The 15,306-nt window shown below is 40.3% G+C and overlaps 1 protein-coding gene across 1 annotated transcript in view; it reads right to left on the reverse strand.

Moving 5' to 3' along the window:
* The window catches only part of ift172 (intraflagellar transport 172), a 49,235-nt gene that overhangs the window by 16,607 nt on the left and 17,322 nt on the right, over positions 1–15,306 (reverse strand). The window contains 15 exon segments of the mRNA XM_028605825.1: positions 774–867; positions 1,299–1,441; positions 3,067–3,183; positions 3,777–3,912; positions 4,181–4,278; positions 4,508–4,597; positions 6,766–6,910; positions 7,431–7,551; positions 8,793–8,871; positions 9,528–9,776; positions 10,399–10,476; positions 11,227–11,319; positions 12,084–12,168; positions 13,057–13,164; positions 14,556–14,692. Of these exon segments, the coding sequence (XP_028461626.1) occupies positions 774–867; positions 1,299–1,441; positions 3,067–3,183; positions 3,777–3,912; positions 4,181–4,278; positions 4,508–4,597; positions 6,766–6,910; positions 7,431–7,551; positions 8,793–8,871; positions 9,528–9,776; positions 10,399–10,476; positions 11,227–11,319; positions 12,084–12,168; positions 13,057–13,164; positions 14,556–14,692 (1,773 nt within the window).

A 15,306-nucleotide genomic window follows, 5' to 3' on the forward strand; every position in this document is an offset into this window, starting at 1 on the left:
GGGCGTAACATGCAATAAACCAATCAGAGTGTCATCTCCAATTCCCTTTAAAAGCCAGGCGCGTTTGTACCTTGGCGCATTGCTGCGCCATGATGGTGGATTTGCACCGTAATATTTTCATTTGTAATCTTTTGCATGTGTGTGTGCTGCTGCGCGTCCCTGTGTGTGTGTGTAACAAGCATAGTGTGCGCACGCTGTGCATAAGCCTATGCGCATTTTACTAATTTGCTGTTAAAATAACAATGAAATGTTGCGCTATTGACTTTAGACCAGGTTTTTGTTGGTCACGCACAGATGGGCAAAGGTGCATTTGCTATTTAAACGACGCGGGCGCTGGACGGGAAATTGACAACTGCGTCGGTCTTAAACTAGCAAAGACACTTGCGTCGGGCTTTGCGCTGTGCTGCGCTGTGCCGGGTGCAAGATAGGGCCCGTAGTCTAGAACATTCTCAGTGACAGGGAGTATGAGCAATGTACAATGATTATTAGTTAATGATCAAATTTCCAAGACTGATAAGAGAATTATGTTGGACTGTTTGTTAAATGGTTATGAAACGGTCATTTTGAATTTAGTGGAAAGAAGCCGTCTGACAAAAGCAGACCATCACATCTAAGAGTTTACGCACACTAAAGTAAAATTCACATTTTTACGATCTTATTTTGAAATACTGTCCGCAATTTCCTAACGAATGAAGATAATGAACTATACCATCATATAAAAGGTACAGGCAGCAGATTTGTTACTATGTGCAGCAGGACGGTGACAGATTTACCTCATCTTCCAGGTATATTGCTTGTTTGAGGTGGATCTCAGGAATCTTTTCCTTACAGGAAAGACGAGCCAAATCAAAGGCAAAGTCAAATGAGCTGGGGAGTAAATAAAGAGCAAGAAATCAAATCAGGTTTCACAATACTATCAGTGACTACTAACTAACTAGTATGAGCTTGTTAAAGCCAGCAGGTGGACATCCTGAAGGAACACATTCTGCTTCAGATATTGGCTACAATGCCATCTAGATATACTGTATATACTCAGAAACTGTATATACTGTACTCAGAAACAGTTGTTCAGAACAGCAGTTCACACTTCTTTTTAGGGACACGCGGACTATCATGACTCAGACATTTTTAAGATCCAAATCATTTGTGGGGGTTAAATATGTGGGATCTCCCTGCCACAGTAAAGCTAATAAAACCTTTTTAAAAAAGATTAAAAACTGGTCACATTTGACTGTGAGTAAATGAAAATGAATCACAGTGTATGTTCATATGTGTCTATGGGTCGTGGTGCAGCTCACATGTTATTTGAAGCAAACTCAATGGCGTATTCCAGGAGGCCAAACTTGTTGAGCAGCTTGACGGCCGCGTCTCCTCCCAGGCTCCGAGCCCACAGGTAGGCCACCTGCTTCTGGGCACCGGCCCCTCCATGGCTCTTGGCCACCTGAAACATGTACATAACATATGTGTGAATATATGCATATATCACTATAGGGTTCCTGTGGCTCCCTAACTCTCTCACCACACAGATAATCCCAGAGAATACATTCTATAGAAGATATAAAGTTGCTCTGTGCTCCCAAACAGCATTGGCAATAAACACTGTCAACAGTGAAGCGCACCCACTTGTAATAACGACTGTGCCTATGAAGCCTAATCTCAATTTACTTTAAGACCTCCTGTTCCTGTTTAGCATTCATAAGCCGTATATCAATAAATGGTTTATAACACTATAATGTATTATATGCAGCTATAAGAACATGTAAGTGTTTATTAATTAACAGTATTTGTCTCTTCTCCTATGAAGACATAATTTACATATTTTACAATAACAAATCTGTGGGGGGGGGGGGGGGGGGGCTTTTCCATCTTTAATTTTTGACAGGAGAGCTAGGTGAGAAAGGGGAGAGAAGACATGCAGGAAATCGTGGCAGGTCAGATTCGAACCCTGGACCTCTGCGTCGAGGCATAAACCTCTCAGTACATGTGCGCCTGCTCCACCCACTGAGCCAACACGGTCACTCATTATTGGTTTTTACAGCAGCCTCCTATTATAGGTGCCTACACGTTATATGTTGGGGTTACATACATTAATAATAAACCTACGTTAGTGTTTTATAAAACATTTATTACATGTTTATATAATGCTTATAAATGCTTAATAACAGGTCTAAGTAAAATGTTACCCAGTAAACTATATTAAAATGGAGCGCCACAAAGGTTAAATATTTATAACACAAGTTAAATAAATAATTTGGCAGGTGAAATGACAGACTACAAAAAAACGATATAGTATAGCAATATCAAAATGTCATATTTTGTATTCATGTCTTAAGTTCATTATTCAAGCTACTAAGTGTGTGTGATTCTAGCATCCTCTCAATTACTTTGGTGGCATAAGTCTTTGATTGGAGAACAGTGTTTGGACTTAGATCTGTGCAGTATGCCTCATTGTTGCTGTTTTTCTGCTACCACTCAGAGGGGGCATCAAAGTTGGATGTTCATCTAAGCTGGACCTTCTTTGGTGGTGGGTGATGGCGCAGTGGATAGGACACATGCCTTTGGTGTGGGAGATCTGGGTTCAATTCCCACTGGGATGCATCAACCAATGTGTCCCTGAGCAAGACATTTAACCCCTAGTTGCTCCTGAGGTGTGCAACCTCTGACGTATAGCAATTATAAGTCGCTTTGGATAAAAGCGTCAGCTCAATAACATGTAATTTAATGCTTATTTACTTAGTGTCTTTAATCTTTAACAAACTCCTTGACATGTAACTGTGTGTCTAATCTCAATTAAATTAATATATATTTTATTTACTTACTTTAACTAGTCTCAGGAGCAACTCCAGCACCTGACTGATGGTGATACTTCATTTTCACCAACAAGTCAAAGCTGGATCTAGAAGCACTGTAAAGTATTTAATATGGCTACTGCTACATTTGTTGTGTGGGACGAGGTTTTAGGCTTTAAAATACACAATTACAGGTCAACAAAACTCTACACATATATGCAAATGCAATGCGATTAAACAGCTGGCAAGCCAACAAAACAAATGTGACCGTATCTACCCTGTAAGCATCCTCCCACATATCGTTGACGCGGTACATGTGGACAGCAGCTTTCCACTCTTCAGCCTCCATGAAGTGGTACTCTGCCTCTGAGAACCTGGATTCAGCCTCCAACTCCTACAAGAAACATGTACAGCGCACATATCAACATAACAGAACAACTAATCAGAGTTAGAATATGATGATAACGCTAATTTATGTCCCTTCCGCTGTACTTTTCTCAGTTTGTGACGGCAAAAAGGAAAACTGCCGACAAAAGCAAAGTAAAACCACTTAATGATGAAACCTTTGGATTTCTTTGGAATCTTCTTTGCTGCAACTATATAAAGTTTAAGAGCGACTGTATCTGGACAGAACTAAAAGTTCAGTGGTGGAACGTAACTGAGGGTAGGTAACTGTCATATTTCACTATATTTTGGCATTACTACATGTGACAGATTATCTGTTAAAAATAAAATATGCCTCTGTCTCCTACTGGTGCTCCTAATGGCATAAGGAGAAAAAAACAATCACAGCTGAGGAGTATCTAATGCAGTGTCAATCACTGCTTGTGAACTGCAGTCAAGATTCTGTAACTGAATTGCCTATTTCTCCATTCAAATGATTTCAGAAACAGTGTACTGTTGAGCTGATATTTAGCGGATATTTTTAATTTTCAATTGTTGCTACCAAGATTGGTCTCGGAACTCCATTACACTGCAGTGATTTACCTTGGCCAGGTGCAGGTGGGTCTCTGTCAGCAAGTCAGGGTGATGTTTGGCCACGAGGCGAATAACATCATCAAACATCCGGTTCTTCTTGTACATGGTTATGGCGAGGTCAGGCTGCTTTACTGTGGCAAACAGCCTGGTACACACACACACACACACACACACACATAGTGTAACTGAACTGGTTTTGTTTTTCTAATGTGTGAGTGACAAAAGACATAATTAGGTCAGATGGTCAAAACAGGGTCTGAAATTTTCACCTGGCAACAGCCAAACGCTGTTCTCATTCTTTTTTTCTTGCGGTCATAACTTCAAAACATCGTCGTGTTACTTAGCCTCACTCCCTTTTCATGCTTCCAGCTGCCAATGATGCGACAAATGACTATAAATAAATCTCCACTTACCTCTCAGCCTCCTTGAATTTCCCATCTCTCTCCAGCTCCTGAGCTCTGCTGAGATACAGAGCCATAACCTCTTCCTCTGTCATACACTCCACTGCCAACTGAAAGAACAAAAATGCTAAATTTCATAGCTAGACCAATTTCATAAAAAGATAATATTATCAGTGTTGTTCACCAAATTAAATGAAACATACTGTATACATTTTAGCCTAGTCACAAGTTCTTTATTAGTGGAACGTTTAATTTAAATGTATTACATTTGCAACAATCGTGCATATTGTTCATATTAATTTTACATACTTGCTTTGTGTAGTTTGTGCGCATACTGACCTTATGAGCTTCCTCCCAGCGTCCTGCTGTAGTGTGCATGTCTATAGCATCTTTGATTTGACCTCCTTTCACAAACAGTTGCTCTGCCACCTACAGGCCATTAACACACAAAATACACACCAAAAAATATAAAATATAATCTAAATATCATAAGCTCTTTATATAGAAACTCATATACATTATTCTGGGGTGCACACCTGAAAGTAAAAACCCTGTAGCACTCTAATAATGTAATCATTTCCAGAAAATCTAATACAATTTGCACTTTACCTGATCGAAAATGTAATAAAACCCAATGATGTAGTAAAATGCCCTGACTGATATTGTTATTAAAAAAAATTCAATAGGACTCACTGTTGCCTCAGATGAAAATAAAAAGTACATTTCATGGAGATTGAATCGACTGTTTTGCCTTCATCGCTCGCTTGTGTAATGTTAGCCGTCTTCTAATGGTGTCTAATCTAAGATCCACTCCGGTCTAATGGACGATGCTCACACCACGACCAAACAGCATGGGTATGGGCAGGTTCAATACCCATCGATAGGGATTTTAGTTGAATGCATCTTTGCCTGATAACAACGTACCACATGCCATTTGTTATAAAATGAATTATAAAAAACATGAAGCTGAAAGTTTATATTTCCATACATGAAATCAGTGTCAAATGTTTTTATTTTCAGTACTATTATTCTACACTTTGAATACTTGCACACGTTTTTTATTTTATTTTTTATTGTTGTTTTTTTTTACATTATCTGTTAAAATGATTACATAATCAGTTTGAGGTTTTTATTACATATTCGATCAGGTTAAGTGCATATTTTATTACATTTTCAGGAAATTATTACATTATTGGGTTCTGAAAATCCTCTTAACCTTCTGGCATATCCCCATACTCTATTAAAATGGCATTCCTGCAGGGAAAACACTAAAAAGACGTACAAAACACAAATAGGAAGGCTATCTGTGCTGATACCAACATAAATAATAGTGTATAGTGTACTGTTAATGTAAGAATTTAGGAAATATTGGGGAGAAAGAAAATGGAAACATCCATCACTAATGTGAATGGATTTTTGCTACATAAAAGGCAAATGGTATTTTCCATTGTACCTGTTCTAACACTGACAATTGTAAGTGCTGGTTTTTCTGATTAAAAAGCGTTTAGTCAATTGTTTTTTTTTTTTCGTGATAATTTATGTATTGAAATCCCAGGTGTGAGCCTCCTTCATTGTTTTAGTTTGCACTGAGTTATACTTTCCTGCAACTTTTCACAAGTTGGAAAGCAAAGAGCTTGTTATCTTAATTACTTTCTGTGAATGTGCCCATAGAGCAAACAGACAGAAATGGCCTGCTATTTTCAGAGGCTGGCAGTCTGTGGAGGCTGTTTGGCTCAGCTGAGCTCATCAGAACAAGCAGAGCACAGTGCGCCTCACCACCACAACCATCATCATCTCTCTTCCTTTTATCTGTTCTTTGCATCTACAACAGACTTCTCTTTCTCTCCTCTCCTTTTCAACTGTAGTTCTGGTATTTAGGCAACTAAAAGACTAAAACTATCCAACTTGTCATTATTGCCAATGCATCCTTGAGCACACACTGCACCATGGAGACTGAACTAAAACGGATCCTGGCGTCCGACTTTCTGGTTGAAATGTGTACAAGGTTGTGTCTAGTGTGTGTGTGTGTGTGTGTGTGTGTGTGTGTGTGTGTGTGTGTGTGTGTGTGTGTGTGTGTGTGTGTGTGTGTGTGTATCCCTGAGAGATGCAGAAAGAAATTGCCGGTGGCAAAGTGTCACTGTCTACTTTATCCCTCTGGCTGCTTCCATCTCACTGTCCGGTGTTGTGTTCAGGGGGGCAAAACTAAGCTCAGGTGCTCACATAACCACAGAGCCAAATGTACCCGCATGTAGGCTTGTACATACGGCATCTTTATGAGGTGACGTATATTAAGGGAAATTAGATTGCCAGTACTTACTGGTGTAACAATACTGTACTTGTCTTGCAAACAGTGACCTGCTCACACATCCAGCAGACACAGACCATTAGCGTTCATTTGGAGTCCACCTAACAAATCCAATTCAACTAATATCTGGTCCCTTTGGCCATTTTACAACTCGCTGAGAACATTCAGTTTCATCCTAACTGCTGATTTATTACACATCACTGCCCGAAGACATCTGCCCTCTTGGTGAGCAGAAAAACTTTACTTCACACCCCCCAACCGTACATCTCATACCTCATCCCTCCTCTCTCACCTCATAGTCCAGCATGGAGGCGTAGTACTGAGCTATCTTCACGTAGTATTTCCCTGCTGATGAGTCCTCCTGTAACTCCAGGATGTGGACGGCTTTCTTCCACTGACGAGCGGCGATGGCCGCCTCGATGGCTTTAAGTGAGCAGCTAAGAGCGGACCGGAGAAAGACAACAGACAGACTCTTAGTGTACGGTGTATCCATATAGTTTTATGAAATAAGCATCAACTCTGAAATGTAGATTATGTCTGTAGACACTCATTGTGTTGCTCCACTAACACTGCCAAATTCAAAGAAAATTATTTGAATTATTAAAAATGGGTTAGGATTTAAGTTAAACCAAAAACAATTTATTAAATTCTGAGACACAGATTAAAACTTTACTGGCAGGATCCTTTGTTTCTGTGGAGAGCTTTAGCTTCCTGCAGTCAAAATTTGGTTTCAGATGCTTTTTCAACCTGGAAAGAATAAAGATCTGGGCAATGATTACCTGTCCTTATTTGGTATTTTGGGGGAATATAATCATGTTTAAAAGATATCTATTATGGTCCTGGTGATGATTTAAAGAACTATTGGCCATCTCTGTTGGATTTATTTTTTTTATGTGTCATCTCTACTTCTCTCCATCTGCCCAAATCTTTGTCTCTTCGCTACTCTACACTACATACCCTGCTTCAATGAAGTGGTTGATGGCGGCGTCCATCTGTTTCTGCTGGACGAGGTAGTCTCCCCAGGCCTCCTCCAGTTTCACCACCTCAGCAGGGAAGGCAAGGCGAGCCAGCTCCACCGCTACAGGAAGTAGAAACTTTATTTAATATACTCTACATCTACTTTATACCTACACTTACTTCTATTACCTGTACCTTTTGTGCTTATATCAAATGTAAAAACAAGACTAAGGGCCCTATTTTAATGATCTAAGCCCACGGCGTGAAGCGCAGGTGCATTTAGGGCGTGTCCAAAATCCACTTTTGCTAGTTTGACAGCAGAAAAAAGGGTCTGTGCGCCAGGCGCATGATTCAAAAGGGTTGTTCTTAGTGTCTTCATTAATTCATAGGTGTGTTTTGGGCGTAACATGCAATAAACCAATCAGTGTCATCTCCGATTCCCTTTAAAAGCCAGGCGCGTTTGGACCTTGGTGCATTGCTATTATGATGGCGGATTTGCACCGTAATATTTTTATTTGTTATCTTTTGCATGTTTGTGTGCTGCTGCGCGTCCCTGTCTGTGTGTGTAACAAGCATAGTGTGCGCGCGCTGTGCCTGAGCCTAGGCACATTTTACTAATTTGCTGTTAAAATAACAATGAAATGCTGCGCTATTGACTTTAGACCAGGTTTTTGTTTGTTCGACGGCGTGATAACTTCCCACTGCCTCAAGATAGCAATACGCCAAGAATGCGCCTGAACACACCTCCCTGTAAGACCAGCACGCCCATGGGCGAAAGATGGGCGCAGGTGTGGTGCTATTTAAATGATGTGGGCGCTGGAAGGGAAATTGACAACTGCGCCGGTCTTAAAACAGCAAAGACACTTGCGTTAGGCTTTGCGCTGCGTTGCGTCGGATGCAAGATAGGCTCTAAGAGTACAGCCTACAGCCATGCCAGAAGCACAGTGAGGCTGTGCTTTGAGCAAATGCTAAGATCAGCATGCTAACACGCTCACAGTGACAATTCTAAAACATGCTGAGGTTAAGCTGATGTTCAGTTTAGCATGTTACTTATGCGTACATGAATGAGTGCAGCAAATTTGATGACAATCCATTAAAAAGTTGTTGAGACATTTCACTCAAAACCACACATTTCAACCTTATGGTGCCACTAGAAGAAAAGTCAGAGGATCAACAAATTCATTAGGAGTCATGAATGTTTGAACCAAATTTTGTGTCAATCAATCAAATAGTGGAGGACTGACTGATTGACCAACATTATCCTGCCTAGAGCCATGTTGCTAGCATAACTAAAAATCACCAAACCGATCCATTTTGGTAGCTATTTATAATATAGGTTAAGCATATCTATCATTGATTTACCTTTCCTGAAGGCACCACCTTTGCAGTAGCACTCCAAAGCTCTCTGGTTGTTTCTGATCTTCTCATACAGATCTCCTGCCTGGTCAGGGGAGACGCAGAGAATATCCATTTATTAAGACAAAGTGATATGTAAGGTTGAGTCCGGGTTGTTCAGGATTGTTAGGAATGTGAACTATATGGCAAATGTATGTGGACACCCCAGCTTCATTAGTTTCAGTCGAGTGTTTTCTTGTCCAAAGGTTTAAATGTTAATTCAGAGACTTTTCTAACCTTGCAAGATACAAAATATATACAGCATGTCAGCGGGACATATTGGCTACCGCAAATTAAAATCACACATTACCAGCATCCATATCGACCTTCAAACAATTAAATTAATAAAACCCTACACCATCAGGATACAGCAACAAGTTTTGTTGTGAAGTTTCCTTCTCTCTTCCCCACCTGTTACATATACACAGATGGCTGGAGGAGGAGAATTGAGTTCTCAGACAAACGGCTACAAAAAGAGACACACAGAAATAACAGACAGATGGAGGGGAGACAGAGTGAAGTACTGAAAAAAAATTTAAGAAAAAAAATGTTCCTCCGTTGATACCTCTCCTCTCCTAGCACTTGTTAGGAGAGGAGAGGAAGATGAGGTGAAAGAATAGGATCCCAGTATAGACAGGTGTGATCAATTCTACAATAAACAAGACAGTCAGAGATAGTTAGATGGAGACAGAGTCCACTCACTCTCTCATAAAACTCTCCCTTGATGAGACTGGCGGCGATGCGGCTGACAGTGTCGCTGTTGTTGGTGATCTCCGGATGGCTGATGGCCAGTCGGGCGGCTTTAGCCGGCAGTCCGGCCTTCAGGTAGAGGTTGATGGCACCCTGGAAGTCTCCCTCGCTCTCCTTCACCTCACCGGCCTTCTCGTCCTGACCCGTCTCCGTTAACCACTGGTAATAGCTCCGACGCAGGCTGTCCAGCTCCGGGTGGCCCTAAGAGAGCCATTGTGGGTTGAGAGTGGGGGTTGTTTCTATGTTAGACATAGGTTGAAATCTAGTGCTGAAACAATTCGTCGACTGAGAAAAAATAAATTGACAGAAAAACTTTAAAAGTCTAAATCTCAAAGCCATTTATTTAGCAAACATGTTCACTGCAGTTTGCTGCTTTTCACGGTTATATATATATATATATATGATTGTACGTTTATTATCTTTGGATTTTGGTCTGTTAATTGGAAATAAGCAATAAAAAGCTGTTAGCTTGGGCTCTGAGAAGATTTAATAGGCCATTATCTGATATACCGGTAATCAACAGATTAATTGTTAGTCGTAGCCATATTTAGCAGTTAAAGGTTACCTGGGGAGCTTTAGACGTGTAGTATTATGTTGTGGACCTACTGGGTCAGATCAAAACTGTGCACAGATCCAAACTCAGTTAGCTTTGCATTTGGTCCTTTAGTTTTTCAGGGATCACATCTGCACTGAGGAGAACGTCTATAGAGGTATTCAAGACTTATCTTACGTAAACTGAAAGGTTACAACAGCAACAGAGAGCAAGAACAAAATCTCCCCCAGGTAAAACACAAAAGTATAAATTTAGTCTGTCGGTTATTACCTTGGCTTCAGCCACAGCAATGCAGTCGTCCCACATGTGGAGCTCCTGGTACATCTCTATTGCTTCATCGATGGAATTCTGCAGACACAGAGAACAATTATGACATTTGACTCAGTGCTGCGCAAATATATAATCATCATAATTACAATTTGGGCTTCTGCAAGTAATAAAGCGTATACATATGTGATATTAATACAGTGTGTTGAGAGTTCCTGATCTGGAGAATTCAAGCATGGGCTCCTACTTAAAGGTGCTGTAGGTAGGATTGCGAAGATCCAGGACGTACCCAAAAAATTTGAACACATTTCAACAACTTCTCAGTCCCTCCCTCCTTTCCACTAAAGCCCAAAACAGTGTCCTAAGACCCTCCCCCCCACAAGGGAGAATGAATGCGTGTGCAGTGAGCAGTGATTGACACGCAGTTAGACACCCCCCCTGGCCATGATTGGTGCATCTGAACAGGGAGCGGTGGATCACACTACAGGCTGTAAGTGGTGCCAGAGGAGCCCAATTTTTTTTTTTTAAATGACCTGCTTCATGTAGTTCTATTGGAACATAGGGACAGTTTCAGCAAATATGACAGAAAGTTAGTTTTAGAAGGCTTACCTAGTGCACCTTTTAATAGGTAAACTACCTGACCAATCACAGGTAGACAGAAAGATAATGGTATAATATTTTTATAGTATTATATTTTTATTGTGTGAGTGTTTGGTTTACTGTAAAATGCATCAGTAATTAATTCTACATATTATATATAAATATGCATATTGTAAGCAAGTGTGTACACAAGGTTTGGTTGTATGAGGCACAACAGGGCGTGTCACCAACCTGCTCCACGTAGTGCATCTCCGCCAGTTTAAAGTTCTTATCCAGCACGGCCACGTGGGCTTGGACTTGGAAAAACTCTGTTCCATCTCCTCCCTGCTCAAAAAAGACATGCGCGCACACACACACACACACACACACACACACACACACACACACACACACACACACACACACACACACACACACACACACACACACACACACACACACACACACACACACACACACACACACACACACTTTGTACTGTGTTGACAAAATGTAATCAGTTTTATGACATGTCAAGAATTGCAATGGTGCAAAAAATCACAACTCTCTAGTTACTTTGCAGATTCAGATTATTAATACAAAATAAAAATAAATGTAATATTAAAAAATTTAACTACCGGGCAGAATATGAAGTAAGTGAAATAAGCTCCATCTTTACCGGCTGCAAGATTAAAGTGATAATGATTAATGCATCAATATTTATAGTCCAGTGGTATAATATATATATATATTCTTCTGCTGGTATTTAATTACTTAATCCAAAAATATATAATAATATACTACCCTCAAAACTCTGTGTCTGTTGTATAAGTGGTCAGTGTGGAGATGTATTGTGTCTTTTATCAGTGCTGATATTAAACACACCATTTCCGGGCGCCCGGGTAGCTCAGTTGGTAGAGCGGGCGCCCATATATAGAGGTTTACTCCTCAACGCAGCGGGCCCGGGCTCGACTCCGGGCTGTGTCCCTTTGCTGCATGTCGTACCCCCCCTCTCTCCCCTTTTATTTCTTCAGCTGTCCTGTCAATAAAAGGCCTAAAAATGCCCAAAACATTATCTTAAAAAAAAAAAACAACAACAAAAAACACACCATTTCCTGTGAAACTTTGTCAGCGATCTGGTTTGTTTTGTGGAGGAAACGCACCGTCGAGACGTCCCCCAACGCAGCAAAACACCTAGAAATGATAAAGAAAAATGAAAAGAGGGCAAGCATGTAAGTAATAGAGGAAGAAACATTCAGTGGAGGGAAGGTAGAGGGGAATATCAGCTGGTCAAAGCTTTGAAAAAACTCTTCACTTAATGAACGGAGATAAATGAGGGCTTTTGTCTAATTAGCCTTCAGATACTCTGCAGTCTCAAGGGGCTAAGAAATAAAAAAGGCACATCTAAGCATTTGGCCACTTTTATTACCAACTCTTTCTGAACAGTTGCATCAGATTAATGAACAAGTCATGAGAGAGAAAAAAAAAAAAGTTTAAAAAGTAAAAAGTCCTTCTGTCTGACTCTCTCGCTTTCCTCCCTCCCTCATTAACATTATACATTCCAGACGAAAATGTTTCTTCCACGGATTTCATGATTTATGCAAATCAAGCCGATGCCTAACGAACAGCATATGAATTATTAATGACAGAGAATTCAAATTGGAAAGTTCCTCTAAACAGAGAGAGAAATAAAGATGGAGGGAGAGAGAGAGAGAGAGAGAGAGAGAGAGAGAGAGAGAGAGAATGCTTATGATTAAAAAAATGTCTTTGATAATTAATGAAGTTAGAGAAGGAGGTCAGACAGGGACAGTCTTCTGCTGTGGTGTGTGTGTGTGTGTGTGTGTGTGTGTGGGTGTGTGTGTGTGTGTGTGTGTGTGTGTTTGTACTTATATATGTGTCCAAAAGTGTGCTTTGTATTCTGGGGTGCCCTTGTTGTCTCCTTTCTCTTCTGTTACTAAGATAAGTTTCACTTACAATGAAGACTGATAAAGAATGTAATTGGCTCAGAGATACAGACATTAGCTTGCAAGGTTGTGTGTGTGTGTGTGTGTGTGTGTGTGTGTGTGTGTGTGTCTTGCTGACCTTTCTGCGATGTGCAGCTGGTGAGCCTCCAGAGCCAGCTTGCTCAGAGTCTTCCACATGGCTTCAGTCTCTGGTGACATCTCCAGAGTCTCAAGGAACGCTGTAGCTCTGCGCACACACGCGCGCACACACACACAGTGTGACATGCAGAATGAGAACAGTTGTACTCCGACCACACAAACATACAAAAATACAGCTGTGCGAGTTGTGTAAGTTGTAAGAGAGCCTTGGGTAGTTAAAAAAAAAAAAAGAAAAAGACAAAAAGTCAGTGGCAGGATTCGCAGCATGTCCTGTAGGTCACTGTGAATTGCTTTTGTGGCATTAGCCTTCTCCTGTAAGTATTTTTAAGAATAGAGCCCTTTTAAAAGCCACCAACTGGAGATGATCCACACTACACTTCTCTTACAGGTAAATTTAAGACCTCAGAGAAGGCAATTTAATAACCGTTTCACGACCATACATGCCAAAGTATAGAAAGTATGATGGAAAACAAGTAGAGATAATACTTCCCAGTAGTATATATAAGAGCAAAGAAGCAGCAGAAAACTGACAAATGGATTAAATTATCGGAGTTTTCACAAAAAATGGACACTTGGATAATATTGGATACTTTTTTATATTTAATTGAAGACTTTTTAATACGTTCTAAGGCCCTTTTTTGTTTGAGGAAAATGAATTCAATGCACACTTTCAAGATACCCTGTTTTATCTGGGGTCAATCTCTCACCAGATGGACAAACACAAGTCACCAAAATCCTAAACGTGGGTGGCCTCACTTTGTGTGACTGAGTTCAGAGCTACAGTGAAGAGTTCAGCTGCTGCTCCTCCAAAGTGAGGTCAGTTACAACGATCTGAGAGCATCACTTTGGAGGGGTTTAAATCACGACATACTAAAAAGGAGACTATGCCGCCCAGCTGGCCTGGGAGCTCGGAGGAAACCCTCAAGAAGAGCTTGAGGAAGCTGCTGGATAAAAAGGACATCTGGCCTCTTCTGCTCGCCCTGCTGTCACTGTGACTCGGACCCCAAAAAAAGCAGCAAGTCGTTTGAAGGTCGGATGGATGTTCAACACAACAATAATAACAGTGACGGTATCACATAGTTTATGAAATCGTTGTAATGGAAAGAATAACCTTCTACAGAGACTCCAAGTCAGTGGACTACATACATTTTCCTGCCCTTCTTTTGTTTAAATTTGGGTTTCATGCAACTTTGTAATCTTCCTTTAATCTATTTTATTTCGGTTCTTTATCCTTCTTTTCCCTTCTACTTATATACAGGCAGACTCTGATACACTCCAAGTGGAGTTAGACCCCGTGTTTTGTTTGCACAGATATTATTCTGTTTAAAAAAATTTGACTCTTTCACTCTGTAAAGCTTTTCAATCCAAAAATGATTGTGAAAACTGCTGATAATCTCAAAAATAATAATAAAAAATAATGACACTGATGGGTTGATTTTTAAATTAAGTCTAATATCTGTCTAAGTAGTCTAAACTTACCTGTCATAATCGCCATCATCAATTGCAGTACCAAACTCAATGAGGCCTTCGTCCAGCGTGTACGTCACCGTGTTGACGCCCTCCGTCACAATCACGTCTGTCTTCCCATCGACTCTTTCTAGATCCACGATGTCTCCCTGACAAAGAGAAGTGAAAGCAATTTAAACCTCAATTAGACAAATTTGAGGTCAAATTTACTTTAAGTTAAAGTTACTTTATACTTCTACAACTTTTTAACTCTGCTACATTTATTTGACTGCTATAATTACTAATTACCTTACGGATAAAGAGTTTACATACAAAAGATATTTTTTTTATTTTAAATTGTATATATCCAGGTAAAGTCAATTGGGAGCAAATTCTCATTTGCAACGATGACCTGTCACATTCACACAGTTCCACATTCAGACCTGGAAGCTGCCCAGTACGAACACAGCCTGATCTGCTGACCACTGAGCAGCTCCACTGGAGCGGTGGGGGTTAAGGGCCTTGCTCAAGGGCACCTCAGTGGTGGTAATGAGGGAGGGACAAGCACAGTTTGAATGCATGAATTATGTTATGAAGTATCTTCACAGTGTGGTATTAGTACTTTTAACTTAAGGATCTGAATACTTCTTCCACCATTGCGATTAGGTAATTATTACAAAGAATAATAATATGCAAATATTAAAAAAAAATTGTTTTAAATGATGGACCACAGCAATTATTTGTCCATTAACTATCTGTAATAATTGATGCACTTAGCAAAATA

This window comes from Perca flavescens, chromosome 18, assembly GCF_004354835.1.
Source record: "Perca flavescens isolate YP-PL-M2 chromosome 18, PFLA_1.0, whole genome shotgun sequence".
In the NCBI taxonomy this organism is placed as follows: domain Eukaryota; kingdom Metazoa; phylum Chordata; class Actinopteri; order Perciformes; family Percidae; genus Perca; species Perca flavescens.